We start from the raw sequence: 16,790 nt of genomic DNA on the forward strand, positions 1-16,790 counted from the left end.
ATGTTGAACAATCTGCAGTTGAAAATTTGTTCAGGCCAAGGAGAACCTAAAATTTTGAAATGGGAAGTGAATGAGTACTTGAAGAGAGCAAAGAAAATGGAACTGTCTGTTCCAACAAGCTAGCTTGTACGAGATGGCTATAAAAATGATCATTGGTTTCTTTCATTTTGGATTTACTTTTCCCATGCTGTAGTAATATTAAAAGTAATAATTATGATTTTCACAATGAGAAATTATTGCTGAATAATAGTTCCTAATTAATTCAAGCTCCTTTAGACTAACAGTTACTGAGCACATAACTTTCCACGATTGTGATCTATTTGAATAAGAGGTTCGGCCAAATTCCATAATTATGAGCCTTTTTGTAGCTCCCTATAGCCAGCTTTAACACAGGAAGAGTTTATATTTATTTTGATGACCTTTATTTCAATTTTTCACTAATATTGTTTTCAATTTTCAGTTACTTGGGGCTTGGGCTGATGTCAGCGAGATTGGCGATTTTAGGAGGAACTGAAGGTAAACCAAGTAAGTTGACATAACAGGTCGTAGTTTTTTCTGCCTCATGGAGGATATCTTTCTTCTTGCTTGTTAAATTGTGCTATATTTAGCTTTGTAAAGGACTCAGGGGACTGTTACCCTACATAGTGGCATAATGGCTGAATTGCTGGATTAATTACCCAGTGTCTGCCTGGTGATCCAAAAGCATCAGTTCAAATCTTACTGGCTCTGGGGAGATTTAAGTTTTGAGTAATTAAATCTGTTTATTATTTCATTTGTGTTTGAAATAAAAGCTGGTGTTGATAATAGTAAGCTCAAAACTGTTGGAGCGTCGTAAATTCATCTCTTGAGGAATACACACAAAATGCTGGAGAGAAGCAACCAGTTGATGTTTTTGTCTGAAACCCTTCACCGGGGCTGGAGAGGAAAGGGGAAATTAGTCTCTTTCACTGACCTTTAGGGAATGGAGTCCGTGTCCCTTCCCAGCTTGGCTGATTTGTGACTCTAGATCCATCAATGTAGTTGACTCTTAGCTATCTCCACAGTACAGGTGTACCTAGAGATGGTCAGAAAATGCCAATATCCACAGCCATTGGATGAGTTCACTAGAAGGCAAGCAGGGAGCTGCAGACCCAGGTCTCTACCAAGTTACCGTAATGGTTAGCACCGTGCTTTACAGCGTTAGTGATCACAAATCAGACTTCAGTTCCCATCACTCTCTGCATGGAGTTTGTATGTTCTCCCCATTTCCTCTGGGTACTGCGGTTTCAACCCACATTCCAAAAAGACATACAGTTAGGGTTAATGAGTTTTGGGCGTGCTATGTTGGTGCTGGAATCATGGCAACACTTGAGGCACCCCCAGCACAGTCGTTGCTGATTTGCTTTGATGCAAATGCTGCATTTCACTGTATGTTTTGATGTACATGTGACAAATAAGGCTAATCTTAACCTTTAAGTAATTCTGCCTTTCCTCCCTCCACCTTGGACCAAATCACTGGGCCCAGGACTCGCGCATGAATTAAGGGCATGTATGTTGGTGGGAACCCCACCGCCTCTAAGTTCTAACTTGGACATACATTGCTGTTTCTTCATCATCCCCAGGTGAAAATCCTGGGACTCCTTATCAAAGGGCATTGTAGGAATGCCTTCACGTGCAGACTGCAGTGTATCATGACTGAAGGCTGAGGACTTCCTTCTCAAGGTAAATCACAGATGAATGAAACCCAAGCACAGCAGCAAAATGTAAATCAGCTCAAGAATGTTTTCCTTCAGAGATTGTAAATCGAACCTTATGCGTGTACAATTCTGTTATTGCATATCACCTCCACAGCTCAGCTGGGCAGTGGAAACAATGAGAGCCAACCTGACTACAGAACCTGTTTTGTGGCTTGAATTCTGTGTTATAAATAGCTTGTATTTTTGTATCTAAAGTTGCATGCCGAGTTAACTATACACTCAGTGACCACTTTATTAGATACAGGGAGTGGAACTTAGTGCAGTTGTCTGCTCTGCTGTTGTAGTTTATCCACTTCAGGCTTCGACATGTTTTGCATTCTGAGATGCTGAGATGTTGGTATGTGAGTTACTGTCTGCTTCCTGTCTGCTTGAACTAGTCTGGCCATTTTCCTTTGACCTCCCTCATTAAGAAGGCATTTTTGCCTTGGAGACTTGTGCATAAAAATGTCAGGAAATCAGTGATCTCTAAGATCCATAAACCACCCTGTCCTGCACTAACAATCATTCCACAGTCAAAGTCAGTTAGATCACATTTCTTCCCCATTCTGATGTTTGGTCTGAACAACAACTGAACCTCCTGACCATGTCTGTATGTTTTTATGCATTGAGTTGCTGCTACATGATTGACTAACTAAATATTTGCATTAATGAGCAGGTGTACCTAATAAAATGGCTACTGAGTGTAGACTGGACAGGTTAGCTGGGAATGGACACCAGTGGTGAATAGTATTGTACTATTTCAGGTTTCAGTCTGTCATCCTGTATATAGAACAGTAAAGCCCACTGTATCATTGTGCCAATCTAGCTAATCCCATCTGCCTGCACGTGGTCTATTATTCCCTCTATTCCCTGCCTGTCTAAATGCCTCTCAAGTGTTGCTATCACATCTTCTTCTACCCTCTCTCCTGGCAGCACATTCCCACTACCTACCACTATTTGTGTAAAGAAAACATTAGATTTTCCCCTTTCACGTTAAACCTGTGACCTCTAGTACTTGACATTTCCACCCGAGGAAAACATCTCTATCAAGCTTGTCTATATATCTAATAATCTTATATATATCTATCAATTCACCCCTCTGCCTCCAGCGTGCAATAACATCTCTAACATCATGAATGGCTGTGATGCTGCATTCCCAGATGAGCTCAATGCCTTTTATGTACGCTTTGAAAGGGAGAATAAACTATCTACACGAATCCCTGCAGCAGCTGGTGACCCTGTGATCTCTGTCTTGGAGGCCGACATCAGAACATCTTTCAAGAGGGTGAACCATTGCACGGTATCATGCCCTGATTGTGTACCTGGTAGGGGTCTGAAAACCTTTGAAAAACTCTAATCACTGGCAAGAATGTTCAAGAACATTAATTCTATCACTGCAGCAGTCTGAGATTCCCACCTGCTTAAAAGGAGCAACAATCATACCAGTGCCCTAAAAGAGCACAGTGAGTTCCCTCAATGATAATCGTCCAGTTGCACTAACATCAGTTATTATCAATTGCCTTGAGAGGTTGATCATGGCCAGAATTAATTCCTGCCTAAGTAAGCACCTGAATCTGTTGCAATTTGTCTATCGCCATAGTAGATCTACAGTAGATGCAATTTCACTGGATCTTCACCCTGCCTTCGATCACCTGGGCAATAGTATTACATAGCTCAGTCTGCTGTTTATTGACTACAGCTCAGCATTCAACATAATTATGCTCTGTTCCAATCAAAAAGCTCCAAAACCTGGGACTCTGATCCTCCCTCTGCAAATGGATCCTGACTTCCTCACCAGGAGACTACAGTCTGTGTGAATCAGAAATAACATCCCCTCCTCACTGACCATCAACACTGGCGCACCTCAAGGATGTGTGTGTGATTAACTGACTGCTCTACTCGCTCTAGACCCACGACTTTGTGACTATGCACAGCTGAAACCTCATCTATAAATCTGCTGACAAGACAATTATTGTTGGCAGAGTTTCAGATGGTGATGAGGGACATACAGGAGTGAGATAGATCAGCTGGTTGAGTGGTGTTGCAGCAACATCAGTAAGACCAAGGATTTGATTATGGACTTCAGGAGGGGAAGTCAAATGAACACAAACCAGTCCTCATCGAGGGGTCAGCTGCGGAAAGGGAGAACAGTTTCAAGTTCTTGGGTGTGAACATCTCTGAGGATCTATCCTAAGCCTAACATATTGATGCAATTACGAAGAAGACATGACATTAAATATAGCTATATTTAATTAGGTGTTTCAGAAGATTTGGTATGTCACCAACGATGCTTGCAAATTTGTAAAGCTGGTCCGTGGAGAGCATTCTAACTGGTTACATCACCGACTGATATGGAAAGGCCTCTGTATAGGATCAGAAAAGCTGCAGAAATTTGTAAACTTAGCCAGCTCCATCATGGGCACTAGCCTCCCTAGCATTCAGGACACCTTCGAAAGGCAATGCCTCAAAAAGATGACATCCGTTATATATACTTAGTGTAATTTGTAGCTTTTATTACTATGTATTGCAATGTACTGCTGCCGCAAAGCAACAAATTTCACAATGTATGCTGGTGATATTAATTCTAATTCTGATACAAGTTTGTCTAATCTCCTTATAGCTACTATACTCCAAGACAGGCAACATCCTCCTCCTCACCCTCTCCAAAGCCTTCGTATCTTTGCTATAGTGTAGCAGTCAGAATTGCTCTCAGTACTCTAAAGTTGTGTACAGCTGCAACATGACAGGCCAGCTGACAACTAGATCAAAAGAAAAATAGCTGCATACAGTTGCCCTTTTTGTTAGCATTACTGTAATTCCCGCAAAGAGGAAAGTCGATGCAGAACCTGTCCTCATCTTCCCTCAATCTTCTTTATGTTTGACATGCTGAAGAAAGATTATATGGCTGCAATGGGAGGAGAGGACCTCGATACGATAGCTATCACTAAAGAGGTTGTGCTGAGCAAACTTGTGGACCTAAAGTTAGACAAGTCACCTGGTCCTGATGCAATGCATCCTAGGGTTCTGAACAAAATGGCAGAGGTTATAGCTGAGGCTTTGGTGATAATTTACCAAAATTCTCTGGACTCTGGGCAGGTTTGGCGGATTGGAAGAAGGCAAATGTCACACCATTGTTCAGAAAAAGTAGGCTAAAGGTCTACTATACTACTAACTATAGGCCATTTGGTTTAACATTTGTAATAGGAAAAATGCTTAAAACTATCACTAAAGAAGAAGTAGCGAGGCATCTGGAAAGAAGTGGATTCATCAGGCAGACACAGCATATATTCAGCAAAGGCAGGGCCTGTTTGACAAATTTATTGTAGTTCTTTGAGGATATAACAAGCACAGTGGATAGAGGGGAATAGATGGACATTATTTACTTGGATTTCCAGAAGGCGTTCAATAAGGTGCCACATAAAAGACTTATCCAGACGATAAGGATGCATAGAGTTGGGGGTGATGTATTAGCATGGATAGAGGGTTGGTTAACTAATAGAAAGCAGAGAGTTGGGATACATGGGTGTTACTCTGGTTGGCAATCAGAGGTGAGCAGTGTGCCACAGAGGTCGGTGCTGGGCCTGCAACTGTTACTGTGAATAGCTAAGCGAATAAAAAATGACCTGATTTCCAAAAGGCATAAAGTTAAAGATGACACATTTCTTTAATATTTTAAGCAAGATTATTTTTTATTTCCATCTTTTACAGTTTCAAATAACAAAAATGGAAAAGGGCCCGAAGTAAAAGTTTGGGCACCCTGCATGGTCAGTACTTAGTAACACCCCCTTTGGCAAGTATCTCAACTTGTAAACGCTTTCTGTAGCCAGCTAGGAGTCTTTCAATTCTTGTTTGGGGGATTTTCGCCCATTCTTCCTTGCAAAAGGCTTCTAGTTCTGTGAGATTCTTAGGCTGTCTTGCATGCACTGCTCTTTTGAGGTCTATCCACAGATTTTTGATGGTGTTTAGGTCGGGGTACTGTGAGGACCATGTCAAAACCATCAGCTTGAGCCTCTTGAGGTAGTCCATTGTGGATTTTGAGGTGCGTTTAGGAACATTATCCTGTTGTAGAAGCCATCCTCTTTTCATCTTCAGCTTTTTTACAGACAGTGTAATGTTTGCTTCCAGAATTTGCTGGTATTTAATTGAATTCATTCTTCCTTCTACCATTGAAATGTTCCTCGTGCCACTGACTGCAACACAAGCCCAAAGCATGATCGATCCACCCCCGTGCTTAGCAGTTGGAGAGGTGGTCTTTTCATGAAATTCTGCACCCTTTTTTCTCCAAATATACCTTTGCTTATTGTGGCCAGAAAGTTCTATTTTAACTTCATCAGTCCACAGGACTTGTTTCCTAAATGCATCAGGCTTGTTTAGATGTTCCTTTGCAAACTTTCGACGCTGAATTTTGTGGTGAGGGTGCAGGAAAGGTTTTCTTCTGATGACTCTTCCATGAAGGTCAAATTTGTGCTGGTGTCGCTGCACAGTAGAACAGTGCACCACCAGAGTCTGCAAAATCTTAGCGAAGGTCTTTTGCAGTCAAACGGGGATTTTGACTTACCTTTCTAGCAATCCTATGAACAGTTCTCTCAGAAAGTTTTCTTGGTCTTCCAGACCTCAACTTGACCTCCACCATTCCTGTTAACTGCCATTTCTTAAGTACATTACAAACTGAGGAAACACCTACCTGAAAATGCTTTGCTATCTTCTTATAGCCTTCTGCTTCGTGGGCATCATTTATTTTAATTTTCAGAGCACTAGGCAGCTGCTTAGAGGAGCCCATGCCTGCTGATTGTCGGGACAAGGTTTGAGAAGTCAGGATATTTATAAAGCTTTGAAATTTGCATCACCTGGCCTTTCCTAATGTTGACTGTGAACAAGCCATAGCCCTAACAAGCTAATTAAGGTCTGAGACCTTGGTAAAAGTTATCTGAGAGCTGAAATCTCTTGGGGTGCCCAAACTTTTGCATGGTGCTCCTTTCCTTCTTTTCAACTCTAAAATTGTACCAAATGTAACACTTACCCAACAGGCTGGTATATGTCTAGGGGAAAAAGAGATCCAGCCACACACCAACCCACCTCCCGTACACGCAGGTGCTGTGAGAATCGCGTTTATGCCTCGCGCCCGCCAACAGTATCAAACCCACAACAAATACCGTTATGAAATACACTTTAAAGAGTTTACTAAAATTAAAAGAGTATTAGGCAATACTATATATACAAGAAAAAAACAAAAGGCGCCAACTTATCAAAGTTCAGTCAGCTTAGTGCACATCGGTGGAGCTCATCCAGCGAACCATTCGACTCCTCGGTGGTCGTCCTCCCGAAACTCCCACTTCGGACTCCCCGGTGGTCGTCCGAGCACACGTCCTCCTTCCTCGGCCTCTCCCTCCGGACTCTCCTCACACCCCAAGCCCGCGCAACCCCTCCCCCAAGTTCCCAGCCTCACAAAACACAATAACATTCCCCATTGATTAACAAATGAATACAATTACCATATCAGCCATTCTAAAGCGAAACAACGGCAAGAGAAACTTAACAGACAAAGAAGCATTCCTACTCGTAACAAACCAAAGAAGCCCTTTTTAGTAACATACACAGGACATTGTACATTCTCTCCCCACCAGCAAATGTCATGCCCTCATGGCATTACTAGAGTTCCCCAAAGCTTCTTGCAACACCCAAAACCCAACCCAGGTGCAGAAAGCAGTGACATAACTACCCAGAGCAGTAGAAATCACACTCGGTTCTCCTGGTACCACATATGTCAACCGCTCTGGGGGGCGCCTAATCCTCTGAGATCTCCATACCCCTTCTGCCCCCCTGGGCTCCCTCTCCACCTGCGAACCCACTGTCTCGGACACCCCAGGTCTTCCTGACAGACCCTCACCCCCTTCCTCACAGGGGTCCTCCCTCACCTGAGATCTCTCCGGCTCACGCTCGGGCTCCACCCTCTCTCCCACCACTGTTGGCTGCCTCTCCATCTGACCCTCAAGACCTTCCCTCCTCTCACCCAATTCAGTATGGGAAGGGCAAGGAGCCTCCTCTCCGGGTACTGGAGCACCAGCGAATGGGAACAGGGGCCACTCATCTGAGTCGTCCTCTTCCGAATCAGTAGCCATTTCCGGGCGAGGGACCCGTCCCCGCTCTTCAGCAGCGGTGTCTTCTCTTTCTCTGCGCCCTCGCAGAGTCCTTGACCTGGGCGTAACCTCCCACTCTGGCTCCGTATCCACCTGCACCGCTTGACCCAGCGGCAGCAGGTGATTCCGATGGAGTACCTTGATAGGCCCTTTCCCATCCTCAGGTTTCACCCAGTAAGCTGGCAGGTTCGGCATCTGGCTCTCTATTACATAGGGGCTGGCCGCCCATCGGTCTGCCAACTTGTGCTTACCAGGGAGTCCCAAATTCTGTAAAAGGACCCGGTCGCCCGGCAATAATTGAACAAACTTCACCTTTCGATCATACCGCATCTTATTCCTCTGATTTTGTTTGGTAGCCGCCGCCTCGGCCAACTCATTCGCCCGCTGTAACTCCCTCTTCATGTCGGACACATATTTTAGATGGGACTTCCCGGGTAATTCACCCACTTCACCCCCAAAACACAAGTCAATGGGCAACCTCGCTTCCTGCCCGAACATCAGATAATAGGGCGAATATCCGGTAGCATCATTGCGAGTACAATTGTAACAGTGAACCAATTGTCCAATATGACGACTCCACCTGCTTTTCTGCCCAATCTCCAGCGTCCCGAGCATATCCAACAGGGTCCGGTTGAACCTCTCTGGCTGCGGATCTCCCTGTGGGTGATACGGGGTAGTCCTGGATTTCTCAACCCCAAGCATAGTCAGTAATTCATGGATAAGGCGGCTCTCAAAGTCCCGCCCCTGATCGCTATGGATTCGCCTGGGAAGGCCGTAATGAACAAAATACTTCTCCCATAACACCTTCGCCACTATCGTCGCCTTCTGATCCTTAGTGGGAAATGCCTGAGCATAGCGAGTGTAATGATCGGTGATGACTAAGACATTCGCGGTGTTGCTGGTGTCAGGCTCAATCGACAGGAAATCCATACATACCAGGTCCAGAGGTCCCGCACTCTGCAAGTGCGACAGTGGAGCCGCCAACGCGGGCAGGGTCTTCCTCCGGATGCAATGACTGCAGCCCCTACAGTATTCTTCGACTTCCCCCCTCATCCGGGGCCAGTAGAACCGGTCTTTGAGTAATCCATAGGTCTTTTCCACCCCCAAATGTCCAGAATCATCATGTAGGGCCTGGAGTACAGCCTGCCGATACTCCTCCGGCAGGACCAGTTGCCAACAGTGGGGTTGGTCCAGAGGCGCCGTTACCCGGTACAAGATTTTGATCTTTAACTTCAACCGAGACCACTCCTTCAACAACAGGGGCACGAATGGGTGTTTCGCCTTCTCAGCCAACGCCCCATCCCCCCTCTCGACCGCTCTCCACACTGTGCCAATGCCCGGGTCATTTTGCTGAGCAGCTGCCACTTCCCCTGGACTCAGTTCCGGCAACTGTTTAGTCCGTAGTGCGGTCAGGTCACAGTAAGCTAGGGGTATGGCGTCATCAAAACCCCCCAAATGGTCCATGGCTCGTTCCAGCCTCCCTCTTCCCTCGGCCTTCACGGTGATAGCAAACTGGCACATCGCCTTCACTCCAGGGGCAGGGACACTCTCCCACTCCTCATCCCTCTCCTGTTCCCCCGGCTCCCGACGAGACAAAGCATCCGCATCGACATTCTTGCTTCCGGGCCGGTACCTCAGGCTGAAATCATATACCAACAAGGCCGCCAGCCACCGATGTCCTGTGGCATCCAGCTTTGCCGAAATCAAAATATAAGTGAGCGGATTGTTATCCGTTCGCACCTCAAACTTGGCTCCGTACAGGTAATCGCCCAACTTGTCCACCACCAACCACCCACTTCAGCGCCAGGAACTCCAACTTGTGAGTGGGATAGTTTCTCTCCGATGGCGACAAGCTTCGGCTGACAAAGGCTACTGACCTCAATGCTTTGCCATGCTCCTGGTACAGAACAGCCCCGAGACCCTCTCGACTGGCATCCGTGTGCAGCACATATGGCTTCTGGGGATCGGCAAAAGCCAACACCGGGGCCTGCATCAGTGCCCTTTTCAAAGATCGGAACGCCTCTTCACATTGATCATCCCATCTCGAGCCAAAAGGTACCGCCGGGTTCCAGTATCCTCCAGCGTCCTGCCTCTGGTCCCCCGTCCTTTTCTTTCCCACCGGGGGATAGCCACACAACAGCTGAGTCAACGGGTGACACACTTCGGTGTATCCTTTCACAAATCGCCGGTAATACCCACAGAACCCCAAAAATGAGCGCAGAGCACCCACTTTCTGGGGTCTCGGCCAGGTGGTCACGGCCTTTATCTTGGTTGGATCAGTAGCCACTCCCTCTCGCGAAATGATATGACCAACGTAGCTAACCGACGACTTGCAGAACTGGCATTTGTCCAGGGAAAGCTTCAACCCTTCTTCATTAAGCCGGCCCAACACCTTCAACAGCCTCTCCTCATGTTCCTCCAAAGTCGATCCAAACACTATCAAATCGTCCAGGTACACCAGCACCTTTAACAGATTCATATCCCCCACAGTTCTCTCCATGAGCCTCTGGAAGGTGGCTGGGGCTCCCGATATGCCTTGGGGCATTCGTTCGAACTGAAAGAACCCCAGCGGGCAGATAAAAGCGGTCTTCTCTTTATCGCCCGCACTCATTGGGATCTGGTAATACCCACTTCTTAAATCCAGCACACTGAACCACATCGCACCGCTCAGGCAGGCCAGCGCATCCTCAACTCTTGGGACAGTATATTGATCAGGGACAGTTCGCCGATTCAACGTCCTGTAGTCAACACACATGCGCACTCGCCCATTCTTCTTCCGTGCCACCACTATTGGGGACGCATAAGGACTTCGGGACTCAGCTATGATTCCGGCCTCCTTCAACTTGCACAAGTGCTGCCGCACGTCCTCAACATCTGCCGGAGCCAGCCGCCGGGATCTCTCTCTGAACGGGGTGTCCTCCGTCACCCGAATGGTGTGGCGAGTGCTTTTGAAGCAGCCAACATCAAACTCGCCCCGAGAAAAAACAGCTTCCATCTTCAGCATCTTCTCCACTAGCCTGTGTTTCCACTCCGGCGACACAGGGGAATCCCCGAAGTTAAAGACTTCAGCGGTCAGCTCCCTTCGATGCTCCGATCCCTCCCCGTTAGGGGTCCTCACTGGTGCGCTAGACATTACCGTCACCGGGAACAGATGTGCCAGCGGCATTCTCCTCTTAAAGGTGATTTCTCTTGCCGTGGTGTTCCTGACACTTATAGCTATATACCTCGCATGTACCACCCCTGGTCTCTGCACTTCGGGCCTCACCAGCGCCCCCGCCGGAAATCGTGTCTCCCCTTCAAGATCGTCCGGGGCGTCTACTAACAGGGCTTCGCCCGTCGGCACTCCTGGGAATCTGGGGGTCCCCATCACTAGTGCTACCTCCCCGGGTTGGATCACCTTAGGCCTCACCTGCGTACACCACACCGTCCCGCGTTTACACTCCGGGTCCAGTCCTAGTGAGGCAACCCCTTCTTCGAACACTGCTCGAAACACTGGATGCACCGAGAGGGTCTCCAGAAAGTCTTCCCCCGCTTTCTCCTTACAAGCTCCCAGGAGCCGTCGCACAACGGGGGAATTAGTCCCCACCAGGAGGGCAGCACCACCAGTTTCCACCGGGTCAGGACACACCAACACCAACGTCTCAATAGCTTTGGACACTCCCACATCGCCCTCCGAGAACTCCAATCTCACCGATAGGTACCCATCGTACGGGTAGTCACCCTCGCTCACACCCCAAATCTGCAGGGCGTCAAATGGGGTTACGGGCAAATGCTTTAGATATTGGTTGTAGAAAGACCGGTACAATAAGGTCACCTGCGATCCCGTATCCAGAACGGCTTTTGCGTAAACTCCCTCTATCTGTAGACCCACACTGGCACGGGGTCCTACCAGCCCATCTGGAATAGGGGCGTGGGCACCCAGTGGTCCCCTGACCGATCTCTGGGAATGTGTTCCTCCAGAGGCTCCAGTCCGTTCCCTCACTGAGCCTCTCCTAAGTTTCCCGACACCTCCCCCTTCTTAGTCGCAGGGGGGCTTGTCCTCCGCGGAACTCCTTGTCTCTCACAATCCCACCTAAAGTGTCCCTCCTCTCCACAGCTATAGCACACCCTCGGCCGCCCACAGTCCCGCCTGAAATGCCCCTCTTTCCCACAGTTAAAGCACACGCTGCCTGCCGCCCCTCCTCTCCCAGGACGACTCCCACTCCCAACCCACGGCACTGGTCGCCCCGAGAGTGGGTACCTCCCCTGTCCCTCCCCTCCAGAGGGGATTCTCTACCCCTCTGTGGGTTGTCATTCCTCCAGCCAGCCACCACTTCCTGTATTGCTGAGGATCGCTCCCGTAGGCCCGTGCCCCTTTTCCGCCCCAACGCTCTCTCTTCCTCCCGCACCTCTCTAATATCAAGGACGTATGCTCGATCCAGGTCTCATAGTCCACCTCCCCATCCGGAGTAGGCTTGGCTCCGGAGAACACCCCCAGCTTCAGCCGTGGCCTCTCTGCCACTCCCACCAGGGACTTAAGTGCGGCTGCCAGCTCGGAGGCTTCCACCCTAGCTGGGGAGCGGGGCCTAGTCACGACTCCCTCCTCCCTCCTCCCTTTGCTAGTGCCTGCCACCTCTCCGGGGTTTTCCTCTAGCTCTAGCTCCTCCTCCGATGTCTCCTCAGCCTCATCCTCGGAGAGAGTGTGGAGTCCCCACAGCCCCTCCTCCCCCGGTACACTGACCGTCGTCGGCAGTTCCAACGTCCTGACGTCAGCACTCGTACTAACCAACACCCAGCTAGACTCCATCTCTTTACCACACTGTCTAGCTACCAATTCTACCTGCCCCATACCCTTCACCAAACTTAACCCCCACACTACCGCGTCTCCCAAAACTTGAAAATCCACTCCGCTCACTACGCATGCGTACTGTACCGGTACACCTTCAAATCGGCACCAGCGAACAATTTTCTCTCTCTCCATTTCACTACCTGCGCGATTCCACAGCCCCCTGACAATCCAATCCCGGACCAGCACCCCACAAATGTAACACTTACCCAACAGGCTGGTATATGTTTAGGGGAAAAAGAGATCCAGCCACACACCAACCCACCTCCCGTACACGCAGGTGCTGTGAGAATCGCGTTTATGCCTCGCGCCCGCCAACAGTATCAAACCCACAACAAATACCGTTATGAAATACACTTTAAAGAGTTTACTAAAATTAAAAGAGTATTAGGCAATACAATATATGTATATATATACAAGAAAAAAACAAAAGGCGCCAACTTATCAAAGTTCAGTCAGTTTAGTGCACATCGGTGGAGCTCATTCAGCGAACCATTCGACTCCTCGATGGTCGTCCTCCCGAAACTCCCACTTCGGACTCCCCGGGGGTCGTCCGAGCGCACGTCCTCCTTCCTCGGCGTCTCCCTCCGGACTCTCCTATCACCCCAAGCCCGCGCAACCCCTCCCCCAAGTTCCCAGCCTCACAAAACACAATAACATTCCCCATTGATTAACAAATGAATACAATTACCATATCGCCATTCTAAAGCGAAACAACGGCAAGAGAAACTTTTAACAGACAAAGAAGCATTCCTACTCATAACAAACCAAAGAAGCCCTTTTTAGTAACATACACAGGACATTGTACATAAACAAAAATAATACAATGATCTTGCTTGAAAAGAATGTTTCATCTTTAATTTTATGACTTTTGGAGATCAGTTCATCTTCTATTCACTTAACTATTCACGGTAACAGAAATTTTGACCGGGGTGCCCAAACTTTTGCATGCCACTGTATATTAATGATCTGGAGGAGGGGACAGAGTGTACTGTATCTAAGTTTACTGATGACACTAAATTGAGTAGAAAAGCAAATTGTGTGGAGGATATGGAGAATCTGCAGAGAGATATACATAGGTTAAGTGCATGGGCAAGGGTCTGGCAGATGGAGTACATTGTTGGTAAATGAGAGGTCATCCACTTTGGAATGAACAATGGGAGATCAATTTATTATTTAGATGGTAAAAGATTGCAGCATGCTGCTGTGCAGAAGGACTTGGGAGCACTTGAGCGTGAATCACAGAAGGCTGGTTTGCAGGTGCAGCAAGCTATCAAGAAGGCAAATGGAAAGTTGGCCTTCATTGCTAGAGGGATTGAAGTTAAGAGCAGGGAGGTTATACTGCAAGTGTACAGGGTACCGTGTGCAGTTCTGTTCTCCTTGCTTGAGGAAGGATATGCAGCTTTGGAGGCAGTACAGGGGAGGTTCCAAAGATGAGGGTGTTGGACTATGAGGAGAGATTGAGTTGCCTGGGATTGTACTCACTGGAATTCAGAAGGATGATAGAAGATCTTATAGAAACATATAAAATTATGACAGGGATAGATAAGGTAGAGGCAGGAAAGTTGTTTCTACTGGTAGTCGAGTAGTCAAGACTAAAACCAGGGGACATAGCCTCAGGATTCAGGGGAGTAAATTTAGAACAGAGATGAGGAGGAACTGCTTTTCCCAAAGAGTGGTGAATCTGTGAAATTCTCTGCCCAATGAAGTAGTAGAGGCTACCTCAGTAAATATATTTAAGACAAGTTTGGATAGATTTTTGCATAGTTGGGGAATTGAGGGTTATGGGGAAAAGGCAGGTAGGTGGAGATGAGTCCACGGTCAGATCAGCCATGTTCTTATTGAATGGTGGAGCAGGCTGGACGGGCCAGGTGGCCGACTCCTCTTATTTCTTATGTTTCAATAGATCACTTGTCAATAAATATCATCCCAATCAGCTCAATCTTTTTGTAAGACATCCTTTCCAACCATGAAAACCCTTTCTGCACTATATACAGGACAAGTACATTCTTCTTTAAAGGAAGGGTGCAGAACTATGTGATTATTCCAAACATAAATTCTGTTGTCTTAATGGGGAAAATATGATTGAATATGGAGAACTTAGAAATAAAACATCTTTATTCTAAAAGCTGTCATAGCTTGGTGGGGGGGAGGAGGGTGGCTTTAGGGGGATAAATACCCACTACTTATTAAATGTTCCTGATGGCGTGCATCTCAAATAGCCTCTGACGACCAAGTCTAACTCCTGGCTTTCAAGTGGCTTAGCTTCTAAGCCCAGCACAACTGTTTCTACTGACAGGAGAAGGGGCAGAGGAAGGTTGCTGGTGCCTTAAAACCAGTCGCTCCAGGCAGATGGGGCTCGTCAGCCGTGTTTGGCTGCTCATCTCGGAGGAGGAAACCTCTGATCTCAAACCTCCAATGTCTTCCAGCTACACTCACTCGTGGAAGGCTTTGTGAGTAAATCCCAAGGGAAAATCTGGAGCTTTCGTCCGTTAGGCAGTCCTACATTGAGTTCAACACTGACTGGCAACTCCTGCAACGCAGCTGGTGCCAAACCGTATTGGCCTCTGCAATTCAACACATACAAAATGCTGGTAGAACACAGCAGGCCAGGCAGCATCTATAGGGAGAAGCACTGTCGACGTTTCGGGCCGAGACCCTTCATCAGGACACAAGGGTCCTGTCCTGACGAAGGGTCTCGGCCCGAAACATCGACAGTACTTCTCCCTATAGATGCTGCCTGGTCTGCTGCATTCCACCAGCATTTTGTGTGTTGTTTGAATTTCCAGCATCTACAGATTTCCTCATGTTGGCCTCTGCCATTCCTTTGGATTCATCAGCTGTGTGGTGACGGTAACCTGCTGCACTGGCAACAGCTTACACTTCATATTAAACTGCCCTGGCTTGCGTATCGACAGCCAGGGCACAACATCCATGGTTGATCCCAACCAATGAAGGTCCTCCCTGCTTCCAATAACTTTGTGAGAGAAATTGCAACTGAGTTCTAACGTTTTGCTGTCCTTGATTTTTTTTTTCCACTCATTTACAGCTGAGAAGGATCAAGACTTAGTAAGTTCCTGCTTAACACCAGGCTACAAAACAGAATGGAAACATGCTGAAATTCTTTACAGCATTAAAGGACAGAAAGCAGGTACAGTATAATTTTTAAATGTTTTGATTCTTATTTGTCTAGCACTTGAAAAGTGGTGAATGTTTCCAAGTGAATTATAGAATCTTGGAGCATTGAAAGGACATGTTTTAAGCCTCTCACTCCCCTCCCCACTCCGCTCTCACTGCCCTCTCTTACTCCCACTCCCCCAGTATGTTGCTTTGCCATCAGTATATAAAGCAAAACTACTTGATTATTATTCAGCATTAAGGTATCAATTGCCATTTTCTGCCTGAGCTCCCAAACTTAATAAGAATTGAAATTCATAATCACAAAACATCCTTTTGATCATATTTCTTTTTCTCTACACTGGTATTAAACCACACAATTAGAGTTATTTGTGCTGTTAGATACTTGTAACAAGTAAATAGCCAATAACTTCTCACTTCTGTCTGCTTCTAGGAGAGCATCTATATGATTCGTGTTATTCAAGGATAGAGAAGGTGCTTTACAAAAGGTTGCATAAGCCTGAGGAAGTACGGAACATTTCATTTTATGCATTTTCCTACTACTACGACAGAGCAGTCGATGTTGGGCTGATTGGTAAGTTCATGAGGGAAGTCTGTTTCGTTGATGATCTTCTGTTTCCAGTAAGGTTGGAAACCATTGCACCAGTAATGCATAAATTCCTGAACTGAACTGGGCAACCTCAGATTGTGCAACAGAAAACTGCATTCATTGTCCCCATGAGAGTAGGGTAGATAGGATTATAATAACAATAACCACGTACAAGAGGCAGCACTCTGGTGTATCCAGCCAGACTCACACAATGTGCACTATGTAAGCACCTCAAGACCATGCGGTGTCCGGCAGGCAAAAAAAACATGAGTAAATGAGTAAAAACACAAAAAGCTGGCAGAACTCAGCAGGCCAGACAGCATCTGTGGTAGGAGGTAGTGACGATGTTTCGGGCTGAGACCCTTCATCAGGAGTGAAGTAACATG

General features: G+C 47.0%; 1 protein-coding gene across 2 annotated transcripts in view; it reads left to right on the plus strand.

The window, feature by feature from the left end:
• entpd6 (ectonucleoside triphosphate diphosphohydrolase 6) overlaps nt 1-16,790 on the plus strand; it is a 66,344-nt gene that overhangs the window by 35,017 nt on the left and 14,537 nt on the right. Inside the window, exons 9-11 of one of the 2 annotated variants that reach the window (XM_073051489.1) lie at nt 461-525; nt 15,727-15,828; nt 16,249-16,389. In XM_073051489.1, the coding sequence (XP_072907590.1) occupies nt 461-525; nt 15,727-15,828; nt 16,249-16,389 (308 nt within the window). The remainder of the gene's footprint in view (nt 1-460; nt 526-15,726; nt 15,829-16,248; nt 16,390-16,790) is intronic. The other variant, XM_073051490.1, reaches the window with a different exon arrangement.

The sequence above is a fragment of the Hemitrygon akajei genome, chromosome 7, assembly GCF_048418815.1.
Source record: "Hemitrygon akajei chromosome 7, sHemAka1.3, whole genome shotgun sequence".
Lineage (NCBI taxonomy): Eukaryota > Metazoa > Chordata > Chondrichthyes > Myliobatiformes > Dasyatidae > Hemitrygon > Hemitrygon akajei.